A 20,541-nucleotide genomic window follows, 5' to 3' on the forward strand; every position below is an offset into this window, starting at 1 on the left:
CAGTTGTGGTCACATATGAGATTGTTTCCGCCTACACATGGCAAAGTTAAGAGGTTGAACTCCACCATATCCAATCTGTTGGCCACGGAAATGTAGCATTTCCGCCTGTTAGATAGACAATTTCCGAAAGCTGATGGCTGTCGCAGTCCTCCAGTACCAGTTGCCCAGTCGGCATTACTTTTCTAAGAAAGCTGTGCCTGCACTACACCAGCATGTCACACACAACCTCATCCTGTACTTGACTAAATCTCTGTCCGCCAGGTTGCATTTCACCAAAGACACTTGTATGAGTAACCATGGCCAAGGGTGTTGGATCTCGGTGACTGAGCACTCGGTGGCTATGGGGGCAGGTGCTGCTCCACAAGTCTTGGAATCCCCAAGGCTTGCATGCCAAACCTCTACATTTGACACTTCCTCCACGGCTTCTGCCTCTTCTATCTCCTCTAGGGTCTCCACCTGCACCCTCAACCTCTGCCTTAATGAGACACGCGTTCCAACAGTGCAGAGCAAACATGCACCACCTCCGTACTGCACAGCCAGGGCTCATTGAAATCAGGAAGTGTTAAAATTAATATTCGTTGGACATGGCAGTCATACAGCTGGAGAGTTGTGAACAGCTCTAAAGGCTGAGTTTGATCAGTGGCTGTCTCCGCTTAACCTGTATCCAAGGAAGATCGTGTTCAATAATGGTGCAAACCTGGTGGCAGCCCTAAGGGGAGGCAAGCTCACACACGTGCCTTGCATGGTTCACATCCTCAACCAGGTGGTGCAGTATTTTCTCTGCCACTATCCTGGCCTGGGAGAGCTGCTCCAGAAAGCAAGTAAGCTGTGTGCTCATTTCTGCCATTCGTACCCCTCAGGTCATCGACTTGCATCGATACAGAGGTCTTTTTCCATGCCAGTTAACAGGTCGATATGCGATGTGCCGACGCAGTGGAATTCCACTCTGCACATGTTGCTGTGACTGTGGCAGCAGCAAGGAGCCCTGACTCAGCATGTCATGTGTATAGCCTGGGCCAACGCAGTACGGACGTAGCGCACATCATATTTACGGAGTGGGCACAGATTAAGGACCTCCCTGCACTGTTTTGGCATGGCTTCGAAGATGGTTAGCGCTAACGAAGCTGTCATCAGCATCACTATTCCGGTCATCTATATGCTGGAGCAGCCATTGAATAGCCTGTGGGAGGAGGTGGTGGTCCCAGAGGAAGAGGAAGTAGCAGAGGAGGATGCGGAAGGGATAACATTGTCTCTAAGTTCCAGACTGTCATCACACAGGCAGGTGCCAAGGGAGGGTGGATTACTGCGATCGAGGGGGACTAGTGATAACAGACAAACTGTTAGTGAAGGTGCAAGATCCGAGGAACAAATGGAGGAGGAAGAGGTGATGGGCGAGCAACTGTCAGGAGATGAAGAGGATAATCATGCCCTCTATGTTGTTCTTGGTTAACAAGAAGGGATGGAGGAAACCAGCATCAGTGTTGCCCAACCACCAACACAGCATGGGATTGGACCTCTTTGTAGAGCCAAACATATGAGTGCCTTCTTGCTGCACTATCTGCAACATGATCCCCATATAGTTATGATTACGAATACTGCCTACTACTGGGTTGCCACTTTATTAAGATCCACGTTATAAAAACAAATTTCACCAGATGCCCCCTGCCCTAGAAAGGGACCCGCGAGTGCTGGAGAATCGAAACATGCTTTTACACAACCTTAAGAGAGCATTTCCCCAAGACACCAGTGAGGCACACAGTTCGAATCGCAGCTCTAGACTTCCAACGTCCAGCACGTCAATTCGTCAACGCCAAAACATTAGCAGCAGCGGTGGTGGAAGTGGAAGAAGCAATTTCTGTGAGTCCTTTGACACTTTTTTTAGGCCAGCTCATGCACCAGCACAACAGAGTCCAAGTCTTACATGTGGTAAACGAATGGAGAGGACGGTGCAGTAGTATCTAGAACTGAATATAAATACCATCAGGGAGGGTTTGGACCCTTTCACATGTTGGTCTTCAAAAAATGGATGAGTGATCTGAGCTTGCCTCACATGCCTTGGAGGTATTATCGTGCCCGGCAGCCAGCGTTCTCTCAGAACGTGTCTTCTCTTCAGCGCTGCTGGTGGTGGCCTGACGGATAAGCACATACGGCTGTCCCCTGAAAGTGTAGACAATCTACCTTTCATTAAGATGAACAAGTCATGGATCTCCAAGGACTTTGGCACCCCAATCGCAGACTGTACAGACTAGGTGATATTGCATTTTTTAGTGTGCTGCAGTAATCTCACGTAATTGCACTCCGTGACATCTTTAGTGTGGCTGCTGCCGTTGATGTTAACACAAATTTGTGGAAATGTGAATAGTCATGGTTAGTCTACATCTGCTGGGTTGGCTGTAGTGGAAAACATGTCAGTCCCTATTATACTATTTTTACTCTTGTGAAATTGATGCCACTTCAGTGGCGTCATGCCCTAGTTTTTGGTAAATGTGAACACTCCTGCTTGAGTGTCCATGTGATTGGTTCGCTGTAATGTAAGAGATGTCGATCCCTGTCACGATAACACTTTCAAGCTTTAGACATGAACTTGCAGCTCTCTGGCACCTCCCCTTACCCTCAGGTCAGGCAAGGAAGTGCACCTTGGATAAGTAGTTGCAGTACACCTCAACAAATCTGGGAAACACACATTCGCCAGAAGACTCGCTACACTCATCAGGAGGGCGTTAAACTAGAAGAAGAGGGGACGGGAAGAAAAACATTAGACTCGAACAAAGACGACCCAGGAAAACATACTCAGAAGGGAGGTAAGAACATTTCTAAAACAATCCACAGTGAGGAGATTGGAACAAAACAAAATCCTCTAAACTGCATGCTCGCAAACGCCAGAAGCCTGACAAACAAGATGGAAGAACTAGAAGCAGAAATATCTACAGGTAACTTTGACATAGTGGGAATAACCGAGACATGGTTAGATGAAAGCTATGACTGGGCAGTTAACTTACAGGGTTACAGTCTGTTTAGAAAGGATCGTAAAAATCGGAGAGGAGGAGGGGTTTGTCTCTATGTAAAGTCTTGTCTAAAGTCCACTTTAAGGGAGGATATTAGCGAAGGGAATGAGGATGTCGAGTCCATATGGGTTGAAATTCATGGAGGGAAAAATGGTAACAAAATTCTCATTGGGGTCTGTTACAAACCCCCAAATATAACAGAAAGCATGGAAAGTCTACTTCTAAAGCAGATAGATGAAGCTGCAACCCATAATGAGGTCCTGGTTATGGGGGACTTTAACTACCCGGATATTAACTGGGAAACAGAAACCTGTGAAACCCATAAAGGCAACAGGTTTCTGCTAATAACCAAGAAAAATTATCTCTCACAATTGGTGCAGAATCCAACCAGAGGAGCAGCACTTTTAGACCTAATACTATCTAATAGACCTGACAGAATAACAAATCTGGAGGTCGTCGGGCATTTAGGAAATAGCGACCACAATATTGTGCAGTTTCACCTGTCTTTCACTAGGGGGACTTGTCAGGGAGTCACAAAAACATTGAACTTTAGGAAGGCAAAGTTTGAACAGCTTAGAGATGCCCTTAATCTGGTAGACTGGGACAATATCCTCAGAAATAAGAATACAGATAATAAATGGGAAATGTTTAAGAACATCCTAAATAGGCAGTGTAAGCGGTTTATACCTTGTGGGAATAAAAGGACTAGAAATAGGAAAAACCCAATGTGGCTAAACAAAGAAGTAAGACAGGCAATTAACAGTAAAAAGAAAGCATTTGCACTACTAAAGCAGGATGGCACCACTGAAGCTCTAAAAAACTATAGGGAGAAAAATACTTTATCTAAAAAACTAATTAAAGCTGCCAAAAAGGAAACAGAGAAGCACATTGCTAAGGAGAGTAAAACTAATCCCAAACTGTTCTTCAACTATATCAATAGTAAAAGAATAAAAACTGAAAATGTAGGCCCCTTAAAAAATAGTGAGGAAAGAATGGTTGTAGATGACGAGGAAAAAGCGAACATATTAAACACCTTCTTCTCCACGGTATTCACGGTGGAAAATGAAATGCTAGGTGAAATCCCAAGAAACAATGAAAACCCTATATTAAGGGTCACCAATCTAACCCAAGAAGAGGTGCGAAACCGGCTAAATAAGATTAAAATAGATAAATCTCCGGGTCCGGATGGCATACACCCACGAGTACTAAGAGAACTAAGTAATGTAATAGATAAACCATTATTTCTTATTTTTAGTGACTCTATAGCGACAGGGTCTGTTCCGCAGGACTGGCGCATAGCAAATGTGGTGCCAATATTCAAAAAGGGCTCTAAAAGTGAACCTGGAAATTATAGGCCAGTAAGTCTAACCTCTATTGTTGGTAAAATATTTGAAGGGTTTCTGAGGGATGTTATTCTGGATTATCTCAATGAGAATAACTGTTTAACTCCATATCAGCATGGGTTTATGAGAAATCGCTCCTGTCAAACCAATCTAATCAGTTTTTATGAAGAGGTAAGCTATAGGCTGGACCACGGTGAGTCATTGGACGTGGTATATCTCGATTTTTCCAAAGTGTTTGATACCGTGCTGCACAAGAGGTTGGTACACAAAATGAGAATGCTTGGTCTGGGGGAAAATGTGTGTAAATGGGTTAGTAACTGGCTTAGTGATAGAAAGCAGAGGGTGGTTATAAATGGTATAGTCTCTAACTGGGTCGCTGTGACCAGTGGGGTACCGCAGGGGTCAGTATTGGGACCTGTTCTCTTCAACATATTCATTAATGATCTGGTAGAAGGTTTACACAGTAAAATATCGATATTTGCAGATGATACAAAACTATGTAAAGCAGTTAATACAAGAGAAGATAGTATTCTGCTACAGATGGATCTGGATAAGTTGGAAACTTGGGCTGAAAGGTGGCAGATGAGGTTTAACAATGATAAATGTAAGGTTATACACATGGGAAGAGGGAATCAATATCACCATTACACACTGAACGGGAAACCACTGGGTAAATCTGACAGGGAGAAGGACTTGGGGATCCTAGTTAATGATAAACTTACCTGGAGCAGTCAGTGCCAGGCAGCAGCTGCCAAGGCAAACAGGATCATGGGGTGCATTAAAAGAGGTCTGGATACACATGATGAGAGCATTATACTGCCTCTGTACAAATCCCTGGTTAGACCACACATGGAGTACTGTGTCCAGTTTTGGGCACCGGTGCTCAGGAAGGATATAATGGAACTAGAGAGAGTACAAAGGAGGGCAAGAAAATTAATAAAGGGGATGGGAGAACTACAATACCCAGATAGATTAGCGAAATTAGGATTATTTAGTCTAGAAAAAAGACGACTGAGGGGCGATCTAATAACCATGTATAAGTATATAAGGGGACAATACAAATATCTCGCTGAGGATCTGTTTATACCAAGGAAGGTGACGGGCACAAGGGGGCATTCTTTGCGTCTGGAGGAGAGAAGGTTTTTCCACCAACATAGAAGAGGATTCTTTACTGTTAGGGCAGTGAGAATCTGGAATTGCTTGCCTGAGGAGGTGGTGATGGCGAACTCAGTCGAGGGGTTCAAGAGAGGCCTGGATGTCTTCCTGGAGCAGAACAATATTGTATCATACAATTATTAGGTTCTGTAGAAGGACGTAGATCTGGGTATTTATTATGATGGAATATAGGCTGAACTGGATGGACAAATGTCTTTTTTCGGCCTTACTAACTATGTTACTATGTTACTATGTTAGATGAGTCTGCCCTGTCATGTGATGGTTATCGGGGCACTCTGTAGTGAGGGATGTATATATATATATATGTGTATATATATATATATATAATATATATATACATTTACATTATACCACCGGTCAATCACTGCCAGCATCCTCCAATAATGCCAGAACGCTATGCTGCCACCAGTTCCTCCTTAGATATAAGCCTGGATCATTACCAAGCCTATATCGGGTCAGAAACCAATCCCAGGTAGCGTGAGTTTGCGTGGAGTATGTATCAGATCGACCATAGAGCAAGACGAATGAAGCTAGCAAATTTCAAAATTTACTCCAGAAAAAGTTGGCAGTGTTTACAAAAGAAATTACAAAAGAGACAAACCACAAGTTATTAAATAAAAGAAAAATACAACACTTACTAAATATCAGTCATATGACGTGCCGATAAAGGGGAAGAGAGTTCTCAAAGAAATGATTCAGTATTCCAGCATGGTGTTAGCTGTCTCTCCTGGCTCTGAATAATTGCCAAAGATGGATGTTCCAGTTTTATGCTTCGGCCATAAACTTAGGAACTCCCACTTTGCTGACCTCACATATGGGCGGTTTTCAGGGAGATACACATCTCTTTGAAAGGTATCAAAAACTCATTTCTTTGCATATCTTTGGCCTGCAAACTCACAGGCCATCAATATTGGCATTATTTTTTCTCCTGTGATTTTACCATTCTTTAGAGTCCCAACACAGTATGTCTGTGATTTGCTGGTGGGCAGAAATTCATTTCCCAGGTTTCTGATTGCCCTACATGCCACAAAACGTTACCATGTGTAGCCTCAATTGCCCCAATCCTGGAAATCTAATTTTCAAGTTTCTAGGATTAATGTGTGTTATTGAATTTTGGCTTTGAGTGTTATGTCAAACAGACAAAGGGATTTCGTTGGGAAAACACATTCAGCTCGGCTTGCTGGCAGGCCATAAAAATGACGATATGTTGGAGGGGAAGGGGAGTGGAACTTCACAGAGGGGGCAACAGCAGTGCAAGGGGGCTGCGTGCAGGAATTGGACATCTAGAAACCAATGGTGGGAGGAGAAGTACGCCAGCTCTGGCCGTATACCCAGGGCAATGGAAGATAATTCATTTTTTCCTGACAATCCCTATTATACTATTTCTAGTCTTGTGAAATTGATGCCACTTTGTTGTTGTCTGCCAGTAATTTTTGGAAATGTGAACACTTCTGGTTGGTTCTCCTTCATGCGTGTTGCCTGTAGCAGTAGGCCTCCGACACCATCAGGCCTCCACTTCCTTGGACTCAACTACCTGTGTTACTATCCTTAGATTTTTCTGACAATGATATTCTGCAAAACTGATATTTGTGCCACCTGAGTGTGGCTGAGCATGAAAGCAGGTAGAGGTGTTGCATGTGGTATCAGGGCTCCCAGCACAACAGGCCGACACCGATCCCTCACCCACCTCGTCTTACGGTGACGTTCAATTGAAAGCTGTAAATCCTGTCCCAGACCCGATACCGCATGCCTGGCTGATTGCTGCCGTCCCATGCTACAGTTTGAACAGTTGGTGAATTGTGGCCACTTTCCTGGTGTCTGTCCCTCATTTGATGTTTTGGCAACTTTTGGGCTTGTTAGAAGGTGTGCATGCGTTTGTTTTGCTTCCAATTGACTGGAATGGCTTTCGGTTTTGTTTGGCGAATATTCAACTAATCGGTGAATGTTGCAAATTCGGCAATCGTAATCCAGACCAAACAATGAAATATTCGCTCATCTCTAAACCTGAGCTCTCGGGCCACAGAGGTCACCCTTGTTTGTAGATCTGACCTCCCAAGACAATATGGAGGAGGCATGGTGATCAGGCAAGTGGGAGACCCATCAAATCTTGGTTGCTTCACTTTGAGGGGTTTAGACACATTGCACCCCTACCTTGGACGAAGACCTAAACTTAGGTGGTCAAGGGTTGAGTAGTAATGTCACCTGATGTGAGTGAATATATGACTGATAGGTACAGTACACACTGTCTGATACATAAATGGTTGATGTCACCAGGTTAGATAAATTAAGGATAACATTTTCTGTTGTTTTCCAGTCTACACCTCTCCAGTAATCTCCAATCCCACCACTGACGCCCAATCAGCGTGCGGAAGTCCAGTGATCAACGATCGGATAGTTGGTGGCACAGATGCAACTGACGGAGCATGGCCGTGGCAGATCAGCCTGCGGTACGAAGGTTCCCACATCTGCGGAGGGTCCCTGATCTCCAACCAGTGGGTGCTCACAGCCGCACATTGCTTTGGATCGTAAGTTGCTGCCTGGTCTACCCTGTAGTGGTTAGCATGGTCGCCCTTGTTGGGTTGTGGGATTTGATAACATGTCCTATAGTAGGAGTACAGTAAAATATGGCCATTGGATTGGAGGGGGAGGGTAGAATAAATGATATCCAAGCAAGGAATGACCTCTGTGACAGGGATACTGGCACAATGTACGAGAGGAGATATGTGGCCAAGTGTAAGGGGTTGACACGCTTAGCTGCTTCCTCAAGCATAAACAGGAACACTGTGGTGGTGAAGCACCTGCTGATATAGTGAAGTCAGCATACACCAAGGCAGGGTTCACAAAACAAAACAGAGCCTTTCTGGCTTAACAAAAAAACAGAACGAATAAAGTATACAAGTCCTTTTCTCTGCAGGTCTCAATCTGCAGGCACCAGGCAATGTCCTTGGCTCCTCCTTGGAGCTACGTGGGAGTACTTCCTCTCCCAAGACACCACCACAGACTGTCTCATATGTCCAGGCATTTAACCAGGACCATATGATGGTCACATGATTGCGACCTCACCGCAGGTCCTGCTAGTGCACCTTCCGGTGTCGGCTGCAGGAAGAGATATGGTAGCACTCTCCCGCCCACTCTGAGTGCTCACATAAAACCAGCCCATGTATGCAGCTTACTTTAACCCTCCCAACACTTAGTGTGCTGGAGGAAAAATATCCTGGTTTCATACCAGGAATTGACTGGAAGGTAAAGAAATAGAATACCACTATAATGTTTCGGTTTCTCTTCACATTCACCCCCATACTACTTTATTTCTTCCTAACTCCTGTAGTCCCTCCACCCAGTAAGGAACTAGTCATTTCTCCCTCCATCCTCCCCAGTCATCTCACCTCCTCCACAGAACTATTCCTCCACATACAATCCTTTCTCGCCAGGCACACACGGCCACATCATGACCTATCCAGCTCACACCTTCTAACGCTCTGTCTGCTGCTCCTCATTGCTGGCGACATATCCCCAAATCCTGGCCCTACTCATCACATCCCCACACTCATTTCTAATCCCCTGCCACGATCCTCTACACATCCTCGCAACCACAGTAACCTCATACCCATTCATCCAGCCCCCACTCCCCCAATTTCCCTATCTGGAGCACTATGGAACGCACGCTCTGTCTGCAATAAACTGTCATTTATCCATGACCTCTTTATCAATAACAAACTCTCCTTCCTCGGCATCACTGAAACCTGGCTCACCCCTTCTGACACAGCCTCCCCTGCGGCACTCTCTTACGGTGGCTTCCACCTTTCTCACACACCCCGCCCCAGCAGCAAACATGGCGGAGGAGTTGGTTTTCTCCTGTCAGATAACTGCTCCTTCACCCCAATCCCACTGCCACCCTCTGTTACCCTCCCTTCCTTTGAGGTGCACTCTGTGCGCATCTACTCCCCCTCCAACCTCCAACTGGCTGTCATCTACCGTCCCCCAGGGCCAGCCACCACCTTCTTCGACCACTTCACCACCTGGCTACTCCATTTCCTCACCGCTGACATCCCCACTATCATCATGGGCGACTTCAACATCCCCATTGACACTTCCCTCTCAGCTGCCACTAAACTTCTATCCCTCACTTCCTCCTTTGGCCTCACTCAATGGTCTTCTACAGCCACCCACAAAGATGGTCACACACTGGACCTCATTCTCACCCGCCTCTGCTCCCTATCTAACCTCTCAAACTCACCTCTTCCTCTTTCTGACCACAACCTACTTACATTCTCTTCCCTTTCCACTCCTTGTCTACAACCCCCACCCCACAAACTCTCACACCCTCGCAGAAATCTTAAACACCTTGATCTTCACTCACTCTCTGAATCCCTCCTCCCTCTCACAGACATAAGCTCCCTACACAATGCGGATGATGCTGCCGCTCTATATAACACCACAATAGCTGCAGCTTTGGAATCTCTTGCCCCTCTCACAGATACCAAAGCTCGCAAAATCAACAGACAACCCTGGCACACCAGCATGACCAAAGAACTGAGGCGAGCTTCCAGAGCTGCTGAGCGCAGATGGAAAAGATCCCACTCCATCGAGCACTTCATCGCATTCAAACAGTCCCTCACTGCTTTCAAAACCACGCTCGCCACAGCAAAACAAACCTACTTCTCATCTCTCATATCCTCCCTGTCTCACAACCCCAAACAGTTATTCAACACCTTCAACTCTCTCCTCCGTCCCCCAGCACCTCCTCCCTCCCCACTCATCTCAGCTGAAGACTTTGCCTCATTTTTCAAGCAGAAAATTGAGAACATCAGAGACAATTTTAGTAAACAACCCCCAGAACCCTTCCTCCCAACTACCCAGCCCTCCACCTCCAAAACCAACTTCTCCACCATTACAGAAGATGGACTCTCCACTCTACTCTCAAGATCGCATCTCACCACTTGTGCACTTGACCCACTCCCATCCCACTTCATCCCAAACCTCACCACAGTCTTCATCCCAACCCTAACCCATCTCTTTAACCTATCACTAACAACTGGCATTTTCCCCTTAAGCTTTAAACATGCCTCAATCACACCTATCCTCAAAAAGCCCTCTCTTGACCCATCCTCTGCATCTAGCTATCGCCCTATATCACTTCTCCCCTTTGCCTCAAAACTACTGGAACAACATGTCCATATTGAACTGTCCTCCCATCTATCTTCCTGCTCCTTCTTCGACCGCTTTCAATCAGGCTTCCGGTCACACCACTCCACTGAAACTGCCCTAACTAAGGTCACCAATGACCTATTAACCGCCAAGAGCAAGCGACACTACTCTGTCCTCCTCCTCCTGGACCTGTCCTCTGCCTTTGACACAGTGGACCATTCCCTGCTGCTGCAGACCCTCTCATCCCTTGGAATCACAGAATTGGCCCTATCCTGGATCTCATCATACCTAACTGACCGTACATTCAGTGTCTCCCACTCACACACCACCTCCTCACCTCGCCCCCTATCTGTCGGAGTCCCGCAAGGTTCAGTTCTAGGACCCCTGCTCTTCTCCATCTACACCTTTGGCCTGGGACAGCTCATAGAATCTCACGGCTTTCAGTATCATCTCTATGCTGACGACACACAGATCTACATCTCTGGACCAGATATCACCTCCCTACTAACCAGAATCCCTCAATGTCTGTCTGCTATTTCATCCTTCTTCTCCACTAGATTTCTAAAACTTAACATGGACAAAACAGAATTCATCATCTTTCCCCCATCTCACGCGACCTCCCCAACGAACCTATCCATTACAGTAAACGGCTGCCCACTCTCCCCAGTCCCACAAGCCCGCTGTCTTGGGGTAATCCTTGACACTGATCTCTCCTTTAAACCACATATCCAAACCCTCTCCACTTCCTGCCGCCTCCAACTCAAAAATATTTCACGGATCCGCACATTCCTAAACCAAGAATCTGCAAAGACCCTAGTCCATGCCCTCATCATCTCCCGCCTTGACTACTGTAACCTCCTGCTCTGTGGCCTCCCCTCTAACACTCTTGCACCCCTCCAATCTATTCTAAACTCTGCTGCCCGACTAATCCACCTGTCCCCCCGCTATTCCCCGGCCTCTCCCCTCTGTCAATCCCTGCACTGGCTCCCCATCACCCTGAGACTCCAGTACAAAAACCTAACCATGACATACAAAGCCATCCACAACCTGTCTCCTCCATACATCTGCGACCTCGTCTCCCGGTACTTTCCTGCACGCAACCTCCGATCCTCACAAGATCTCCTTCTCTACTCCCCTATTATCTCCTCTTCCCACAATCGCATACAAGATTTCTCTCGTGCATCCCCCCTACTCTGGAATGCTCTACCACAACATATCAGACTCTCGCCTACCATCGAAACCTTCAAAAAGAACCTGAAGACCCACCTCTTCCGACAAGCCTACAACCTGCAGTAACCACCAATTTACCAAACCGCTGCACAGCCAGCTCTACCCTCACCTACTGTATCCTCACCCATCCCTTGTAGATTGTGAGCCCTCGCGGGCAGGGTCCTCTCTCCTCCTGTACCAGTTGTGACTTGTATTGTTAAAGATTATTGTACTTGTTTTATTATGCATACCCCTCCTCACATGTAAAGCGCCATGGAATAAATGGCGCTATAATAATAAATAATAATAATAATAATAATACCACTGATGCCAACATGCGCTATCTCCCCTCGTACACTGTGCCAGTGACCCTGTCACATCTCCCACGGTAGAGGGTTGGTCCTCGTAGTTGGTGATCAGGCAGAAGGTCCCATATCTACCTGAAAGTCTTGTTGATGTATATACACTTTTGATTTATTGCCCCAGTATGTTGTCTTAGGTGACATCATGAGGCAGAAATGATGAAGTCATCACTTTCAGTCAAAGGCCCCAAAGATGTTTCCTTTCCTGCTGTGTAACATTATGGAGGGTGTCGTTGCTCCTCGTCATTGTGGTGTTCGGTTTCTCTTTGTAGGTCTAAAAATCCCTCCGATTACTCAGTCGTTCTTGGTGATTACCAGCTGCAGATCTCCAATACTCATCAGATTACGTCCAGTGTGCAAAGTATCATCGTGAACTCCCTGTATAGCGGCAGTGCCACCCCGGGGGACATCGCCCTGATTGAACTCTCCAGTCCCGTTACCTATACCGACTACATCCTGCCAGTGTGTGTCCCACCAGGGTCCATGAGCTTCTCCGATGGCACCAACTGCTGGGTAACTGGATGGGGCAATACGGGAAATGATGGTAAGAAAACTCAGGAGACACGAGGGACTATAACCTAATCATGTATGATGCTTTCCAAGAGTACCATGCCCCATCACCATCCTGTATCAGGGTATCTAAACAATCTCCTGGGTCATGATGTATTTCCTCGTTGAGATACCGAAAGTCTTACACTTCAGTGATTGACCATTGAAGGGGTTGTCCATGGAAAACAAGTTGTTACCTTTTCACCAAGTTGATGATAACCTGCTGGTTGGTGGATGTCTTACCGCTGAGTGACAACCACACCGATCGGCAAAATAAGGAAGTTATATGCTTGTTATAAAATAAAGTGGCAGGTTGGACACCTGACCATCGTTCCACCTATTCTTCAGGAGGCTGCTGGAAAGCACAGAGCATGTTGGTTAGCAGGCCCACAGAGAATGAATTGAGCGGTGATCAGACCCATTCTAATAGATCCTAATTTTGCTGATCTGTACAGATGAAAATGGTCGGATAGGTGATAACTTGTTTTCACCAGACAACACTTCACAATGGGAGTGTCGGCACGTCAAGGCGCAGCTTAAAGTTCAGTGCACCTTCCAAACTACTTGTTTTACATCTCTCCACCGTTTTCTGACTCAATAAAGTCAGAGCTGTCAATCAAGATAGAGATGGCAGGAAAACAAATGGATGGGAAGGAGCACCGAATTTTTGGTTGCGCCATGATGCGCCGAGCACCTGTGCTTGGTACGAACACTCATTCTGTGCTGACAGACCCTTTTTAAAGAGCTTTGAGCCACTACTAGTGATTTTTGACCAACCACCCTTCACCAAATGGAATGCGTGTCTCTGGTTTTGCCAAAATTCCTAGTCATGATTCACATCTCATTAATGGGTCTGCCGTTGACTGCAGCTCCCCCCACTAGGTGCAAGTGGAGACAGTTCTCTTCCTTCTCAAGGTGAAATAATTACTTCTCCTATCCTGTGTCTGACCCTCCCAGAGAACCACAGATCCTCCATCACTTACCGGAGTCTCTGTGAGGCGTCCTATAGACCCACACAACTTTGCATCCTCATCACACAGCACCACTTCACTCACCGAGTAAAATACGATGGCCTCTCGTGTGCGGCTTTTGGTCTTTGTTTCGTTATTTTGCACTCCATGACCTGGACCTTCGCTCTTCTTCCTGCAGTGACTCTTACATATCCTCAGACTCTGCAGCAGGTCATGGTGCCTCTGATCAATAACAGTGCCTGCGATGCCATGTACCACATCAACTCCGCCATTAGTGCCAGCGTACAGATTGTTCCAAGTGACCAAATATGTGCCGGCTACCAGGCCGGACAGAAAGACTCCTGCCAGGTGGGTGACATTCTTTTCGTATACTTTTTTTTATTATTTTTTGTATTCTTCTTTTCTTTAATATTCCCCTCCTGGACTGATTGTAATACTGTTGTGAAGGACCTTTTCTTTCAGTTATACTCAAAAGATCTTGTGGTTGGCTTTTTGTTTGTTTTTTTCTGTGTAACCTCAGCACTAACATGAGCATGAACAGCTGCATCTCACAGAATTAGAATATCAAGAGAAAGTGAATTTATCTCAGTTCTTCAATAGAAAAAGTGAATCTCCTATATTGTATAGAGTCATTACACACACAGTGATCTATTTCACGTGTTTATTTCTGTTAATGTTGATGATTATGGCTTACAGCCAATGAAAACCCAAAAGTCATTATCTCAGTAAATTAGAATAATTAACAAAAACACCCACAAAGGCTCCTAAGAGTTTATAAAGGTCCCTTAGTCTGTTTCAGTGGCTCCACAATCATGGGGAAGACTGCTGACCTGACAGATGTCCAGAAGGCGTCATTGTAACACTCCACAAGGAGGGTAAGCCATAAAACGTCATTGCTAAAGAAGCCGGCTGATCAGAGTACCATATCCCAAGCAGATTAATGGAAAGTGGAGTGGAAGGAAAAAGTGTGGTAGAAAAAGGTGCACAAGCAACCGGGATAACCGCAGCCTGGAAAGGATTGTTAAGAGAAGGCCATTCAGTAATGTGGTGGAGATTCACAAGGAGCGGACTGCTGCTGGAGTCATTGCTTCACCACACACAGACGTCTCCAGGACATGGGCTACAAGTGTCACATTCCTTGTGTCCGGCCACTCATGACCAATAGACAATGCCAGAAGCGTCTTACCTGGGCCAAGGAGAAGAAGAACTGGACTGTTGTCCATGGTCCAAGGTGTTGTTTTCAGATGAAAGTAAATTTTGCATTTCATTTGGAAATCAAGGTCCCAGAGTCTGGAGGAAGAGTGGAGAGGCCACAATCCAAGCTGCTGGAGGTCTGGTGTGAAGTCTCCACAATCAGTGATGGTTTGGGGAGCCATGTCATCTGCTGGTGTAGGTCCACTGTGTTTTACCAAGACCTAAAGTCAGCGCAGCCATCTACCAGGACATTTTGGAGCTCTTCATGCTTCCCTCTGCCGACAAGCTTTATGGAGATGGAAATGTCATTCTCCAGCAGGACTTGGCCCCTGTCCACACGGCCAAAAGTACCAATACCTGGTGTAAAAACAACAGTATCACTGGGCTTGATTGGCAGCAAACTCACCTGACCTTAACCCTATAGAGAATCTATGGAGTATTGTCAACAGGAAGATGAGACACCAGACCCAACAATGCAGACGAGCTGAAGGCTACTATCAAAGCAACCTGGGCTTCCATAACCCCTCAGCAGCACCACAGGCTGATCGCCTCCATGCCACGCCACATTGATGCAGTAATTGATGCGCAGGAGCCCCGGCCAAGTACTGAGTGCATTTACTGAACATACATTTCAGCAGGACAACATTTTGGATGTTAAAATCATTTTTCAAGCTGGTGTTATAAAGTATTCTAATTCACTGAGATAATGACTTTTGGGTTTTCATTGGCTGTAAGCCATAATCATCAACATTAACAGAAATAAACACGTGAAATAGATCACTCTGTGTGTAATGACTATAGAATATGAGATTCACGTTTTGTATTGAATAACTGAGATTCAATTTTTGATGATATTCTAATTCTGTGAGAAGCTCCTGTATCTAGATTACAATTTCAGTGCAGTGAATTAATGTAATATTTTCTGGACTTTCGTTCTTCTTTCCAGGGTGACTCCGGGGGACCCCTGGTCTGTGATGTGAATGGTGTTTGGTATCAAGCTGGCATTGTAAGTTGGGGAGACGAATGTGCCTTGGCCAACCGTCCGGGAGTTTACACCTATGTCCCAGATTACTACGACTGGATCTACTCATCTGGAGCCACGCTCTTCATCTCCTCATCCTCCATGTTTACCACATCGGCATTACTATTCATCACCTGTCTAGTTCTGCACACGTGATGAGCAGTGGTCGTCTCGGTAGAGCCAGTGAACTGGGATTATAATCCTAATGGCTTGAATTTCAGAATTCCCTTGGTGTGATTACTGGAACACGTCGTCACCAGGACAAAGCTTTTGAAATGATAAACTTCATCATGTGGCCTCTGACCGTTTCTAAGCAGCCGCCATTTATTTCTGGATAGTAGAATGACCAACACATCACTACCTGTTCCTTGAATGTTTGATGTTGGCCATGTTTCTGACTCAGAAGAAATGTCTATTGGTTGCTGCAATTTCTATCATCTGCACCCTTCTGACCAGTTCGGCCATATTTCAGCAGTGGTTGGCGTTCTCAACAATGCGCGTGAGGACACCTTGTTGTGATCTCTATTTTTTGATCAATAAATTCTCTTTTTTTTAACTTGTAAAAGATGTGACCACATTATTTTTGTCCAAATCCTAGTACATCATGGCAGTCACAGATGTCTGATAGGCCTCACTTCTGTGATCTCCTCTATGTCTATGAAGTGATTCTCAAAAACTCCTTCCAGCCTGTAAATGATGGGTTTCACCACCAAATCCAAAGGGTAAACGTATAGAGATGCGCATCTCCTCCCATTAACTTCTCCAAGATGGCCAGATAAGCAAACTAGGATAATTCCCATGTTGAAAATAAACAGTCGAAAAGGGCTCCACCACTTCTCCATTGGTGCTTTGTCTCGATGTTGCTGCCAGCACCTGCATTACCAGGTTCTGAATACGTATACCCCTCTTTGTCTGCACCTCCAGACCTGTTGATTCATTGTTTCCTTTTTTTTGTTCCATTTATCTACTTAAAAAAACTTTTGAGCTGGGAGCACATACAAAACCCAATGCACACGGTTCATAACATGGGCATTAGGCATGTTGAGATGAAAATCTCCAAGCTGGACCAAAGGGTTTGCTTGTTTGGGTACATTGGTGGCTTTTGTTTGGATTCCCAGCCAATAGTTCCATCCAATATCTGTTTTAGAAGATTAGGTGGGCTTCCCCACATCCTCTTGGATTAATGTCCTGAATGAATCCATGAAAATCAAGGCTACATGTAGGACAGGTGGGGGCCTTGCAAGAAGTTTCCAGTAATGACCTACTTGCTAAACTCTCTACATCTTCTCTAGTATTGGGTTTGCAATAAATCACGTGTAGTGAAAGGCGTCCAGTCTGCCACTTCCATGGAGCCTCCGGGTTCACTAGATACTCAATACTAACCAAACAGATAAACAATGAGCCACGACTATTCAAATGTCCCACACACTTGTCTGAGCCTCGTTACTTTATTAATATTGAAGGTTTCCCATGTTTCACAGAAACTACAGGAAAAGAATGAAGCGAACTGGTCTGACCAGTCCCTATTATCTTTGTAGGCAACACAAAGGTTCTATAGAAACCTACATGAGTACGGTCCTAATGTAGATGACGGGATCCACAATGGGATGGACCATGTGATCGAGATTCTGGAAACTCCAAATAAAAGGGTGAATCTCATGGTGAAGATGTGTCGCATCACAGGATGGGTAACTCGCTTCTCATAGTCTACAATCTGGCCACAAATATGAGAATGCAGCATGGGTGAAGAATACGAGTGCATTAATGTCTTCCCAAACCTAAAATCAATCATACACGTTAGGAAAACAATGGCTGAAACTGGCAGGACCTCATGAGTTTCTAATATGTATGGGGGATGGTCTCACATCTCCTCCATATCTGTCAAGGGAAAGTCATGTTAGAAGGATGGAGTATGTATAAGTTCCAGAATGCTCAATCTTGTGGGGGCCTGATGAATCTGGAAAGAACAAAGGTGTGTGAAAGAGACATATTGGTTTAGAAGGAGGGTCCGGAGGAGAATAAAGGGGTCTGGAGGAGACAGGAGTGTCTGAAAGAGGTCAGAAAACAGGTGAAACAAATATTTGGTGGTAGCTGAGGTATCTTAAGGAACAGGAGTTTGCAGGTCAGAGGGCTCTGGAGGGGACGGAAGAGTATGTAGGATCAAGGGGTCTAAATTGAAGCAAAGGAGATTAAAAGAGATCTCAGGGATGTCATAGGAGACCAGCAACTTGAGGACTTTGGCGAGGTATAAGGTCTCTAGAAGAAAACTGAGAAATGAGGAGATGTCTGTTCGGAACATTGGGGAATGGAGTAGAAAATTTGAAGGTCAGAGGTTTCTGAAGCTGAGATTTTCCCCTGTAAGCAATGATTCCTTCCTACATACTGAGTCCGGTGACGCCATTGCTTTCTCTGACATATATGGAATGAGATTGAGTTCACATGGAGGTTCAGCGGACAGATCTGTGGGAGACCTGATGCTTTGTTGGGTAGCGGTGGACCTCAGAGTTGGCTAATCTCAAGGCTTTGAATCCCACTATTGCTGGCTAAACTTGCCCAACTGTCATAAAGGCCTCCACCCGATGAATCAGGAACTTATCGGGTTAAAATGTACTGCTTGAGGTTTTCCATATTGTAAAGATAGATATTGTATGGCGGTGTCAGGTGTCCGTCACATTCTGTGGTGCTGCTGAGATTCTCATATGGGCTGAAACTTGAAGCTTTTCTCAGATGTATAAAACTTATCATGAGAAAGGAGGAAGAAGAAGGGGAAAGTCAGAGAAGGGAGAAGTTTCAGCCCTGTGATGGACGTTCTCCGACATCCCGGGTTCCTTGCGGTGATTGTTATGCTGGGTGCTGGTATGTAGACATCTGCTTCTCTCCACACTCCAGAAACTCGCTGAGGCATAGTACGAGGCAGCATCAGACCCCTCTGTGCCTACAGACTAGATCTCGACAGATCTGGAGGGAAAAGTCACTGAGGTCATTGACTAAACTGGTCGTGCACAATCTGCGCAGGGTATTCCCTCATTCATGATAAGTCTGTATTTCAAGCCATAGGTGAAATTCAGGCCCCAAATTCTGAACCAAGAAACCCATTACCAACAAACTGTTTTATTTAATTTTAACTTTTTTTTTAACACCTATATTGTACATTAATCTGTATTTGAAGTATGAGACAAAAATCAAGTAATTTTCACTCCGGCCACTGGGGCGATTTTAGACTTTGTTTCGGGAAGTTTTGCGAATTTTTCAATTTTGCAATTGATAAATTAGCTGCAAACATCTGGACAATAAAAACCCTAGCCACAATGAAGAACAAGAAAACAGCAAAAACATATAAAATATACTTATAAAAAATGTGCAAATAAAAGCATAAATAGACGAAAATGAAAACCAGGCTTAAAGAAATTAAAACTGTAAACTATTTTGGGTCGTTTGTAGACATTTCTGGGCATTTTGTGGACATTTCACAGTGTTCTTTGTAAATTTCGGAGTAATCTGTAGATATTTGTTTTCTTTGGTTATCTGAGAACATTTCTTGGCCACCTGTTGATATTTTTGGTCTTTTGTGAACATTGTTTTTCGGATAATTTTGAGTCTTCTCTAGACGTTTCTTGGCCTTCTTTAGACATCTCTTGTTCTACTGTGGATATGTTTTAGTCTTCTATGGATGTTTCTGAATAATTTGTGGACATGTCAAGGTCTCCTGTGGATGTTTCTAGGTCTCTTTATGTTTATGGGTCATCTGTGGATGTTTCTTGGTCATCCTCAGACATTAGATAAAAGTTTATGGCACGTCTTTGGATATTCTTTTGACATCTGCTGACAGTTTCTGATGTTCAGTGGACGTTTCTTGGTCTTTGGTAGACAGTTGTTTTTTGTGGATTTTTTTTTGGTCATTTAGAGATAATCCTTGGTCATCTGTGGATATTTCTAGGTATTCGTTGAACATTTCTGACTCGTTTGTTGACAATTCCTAGTCCTCTGATAATGTTTTGAGTCTTTTGAAGTCTTATGTGGACACTCTTTTTATTCACTGGACATTTCTTGGTCTTCTGTGGACATTTTGGAGTCATTTGTTAGCATTTTTTTAATCTTCTGCAGACATTTCTAGGTTTTATGTCAATTTTTCTGGACATTTCTTGGTCGTTTGCAAAGATAATTGAGTCATCTACAGACATTACTTCATCTTCTGTGGCATATCTGCCTGATTTGTGGACATTACTTGGACTTCTATGGATGTCTGAGTCTTCTGTTCTCATATTGTGTTTGAGGTGGACATTTTTATTTGCTGTGGACATTTCTTGATCTTATGTGGATGTCTCTGAATAATTTTTTGAGGTCATGAAATGATTTTGTTTGTCTTTTGTGGATGTTTCTGACTCTTGTGGACATTTCTTAGTCTTTTTAAGTTTCCGGGTCACTTGTGGTCAATTTGTCTTCCTTTTGGCATTTCTCGGTATTGTGTGGATGTTCCTGGGTCAAATGTGGATTTTTATTTGTATCTTGAGGACACTTCTAGGCCTTTGTATCTTTGTGTCATCTGTGCACTTTTCTTGGTCT

At 44.7% G+C, this 20,541-nt stretch overlaps 1 protein-coding gene across 1 annotated transcript in view; it reads left to right on the forward strand.

The window, feature by feature from the left end:
• The window catches only part of LOC138646219 (transmembrane protease serine 9-like), a 76,404-nt gene that overhangs the window by 47,022 nt on the left and 8,841 nt on the right, over positions 1-20,541 (forward strand). The window contains exons 11-17 of the mRNA XM_069735681.1: positions 7,839-8,049; positions 12,516-12,787; positions 13,942-14,111; positions 15,904-16,131; positions 17,517-17,666; positions 18,195-18,369; positions 18,727-18,834. Of these exons, the coding sequence (XP_069591782.1) occupies positions 7,839-8,049; positions 12,516-12,787; positions 13,942-14,111; positions 15,904-16,131; positions 17,517-17,666; positions 18,195-18,369; positions 18,727-18,834 (1,314 nt within the window). The remainder of the gene's footprint in view (positions 1-7,838; positions 8,050-12,515; positions 12,788-13,941; positions 14,112-15,903; positions 16,132-17,516; positions 17,667-18,194; positions 18,370-18,726; positions 18,835-20,541) is intronic.

Source organism: Ranitomeya imitator, chromosome 7 (assembly GCF_032444005.1).
Source record: "Ranitomeya imitator isolate aRanImi1 chromosome 7, aRanImi1.pri, whole genome shotgun sequence".
Taxonomy (NCBI): domain Eukaryota; kingdom Metazoa; phylum Chordata; class Amphibia; order Anura; family Dendrobatidae; genus Ranitomeya; species Ranitomeya imitator.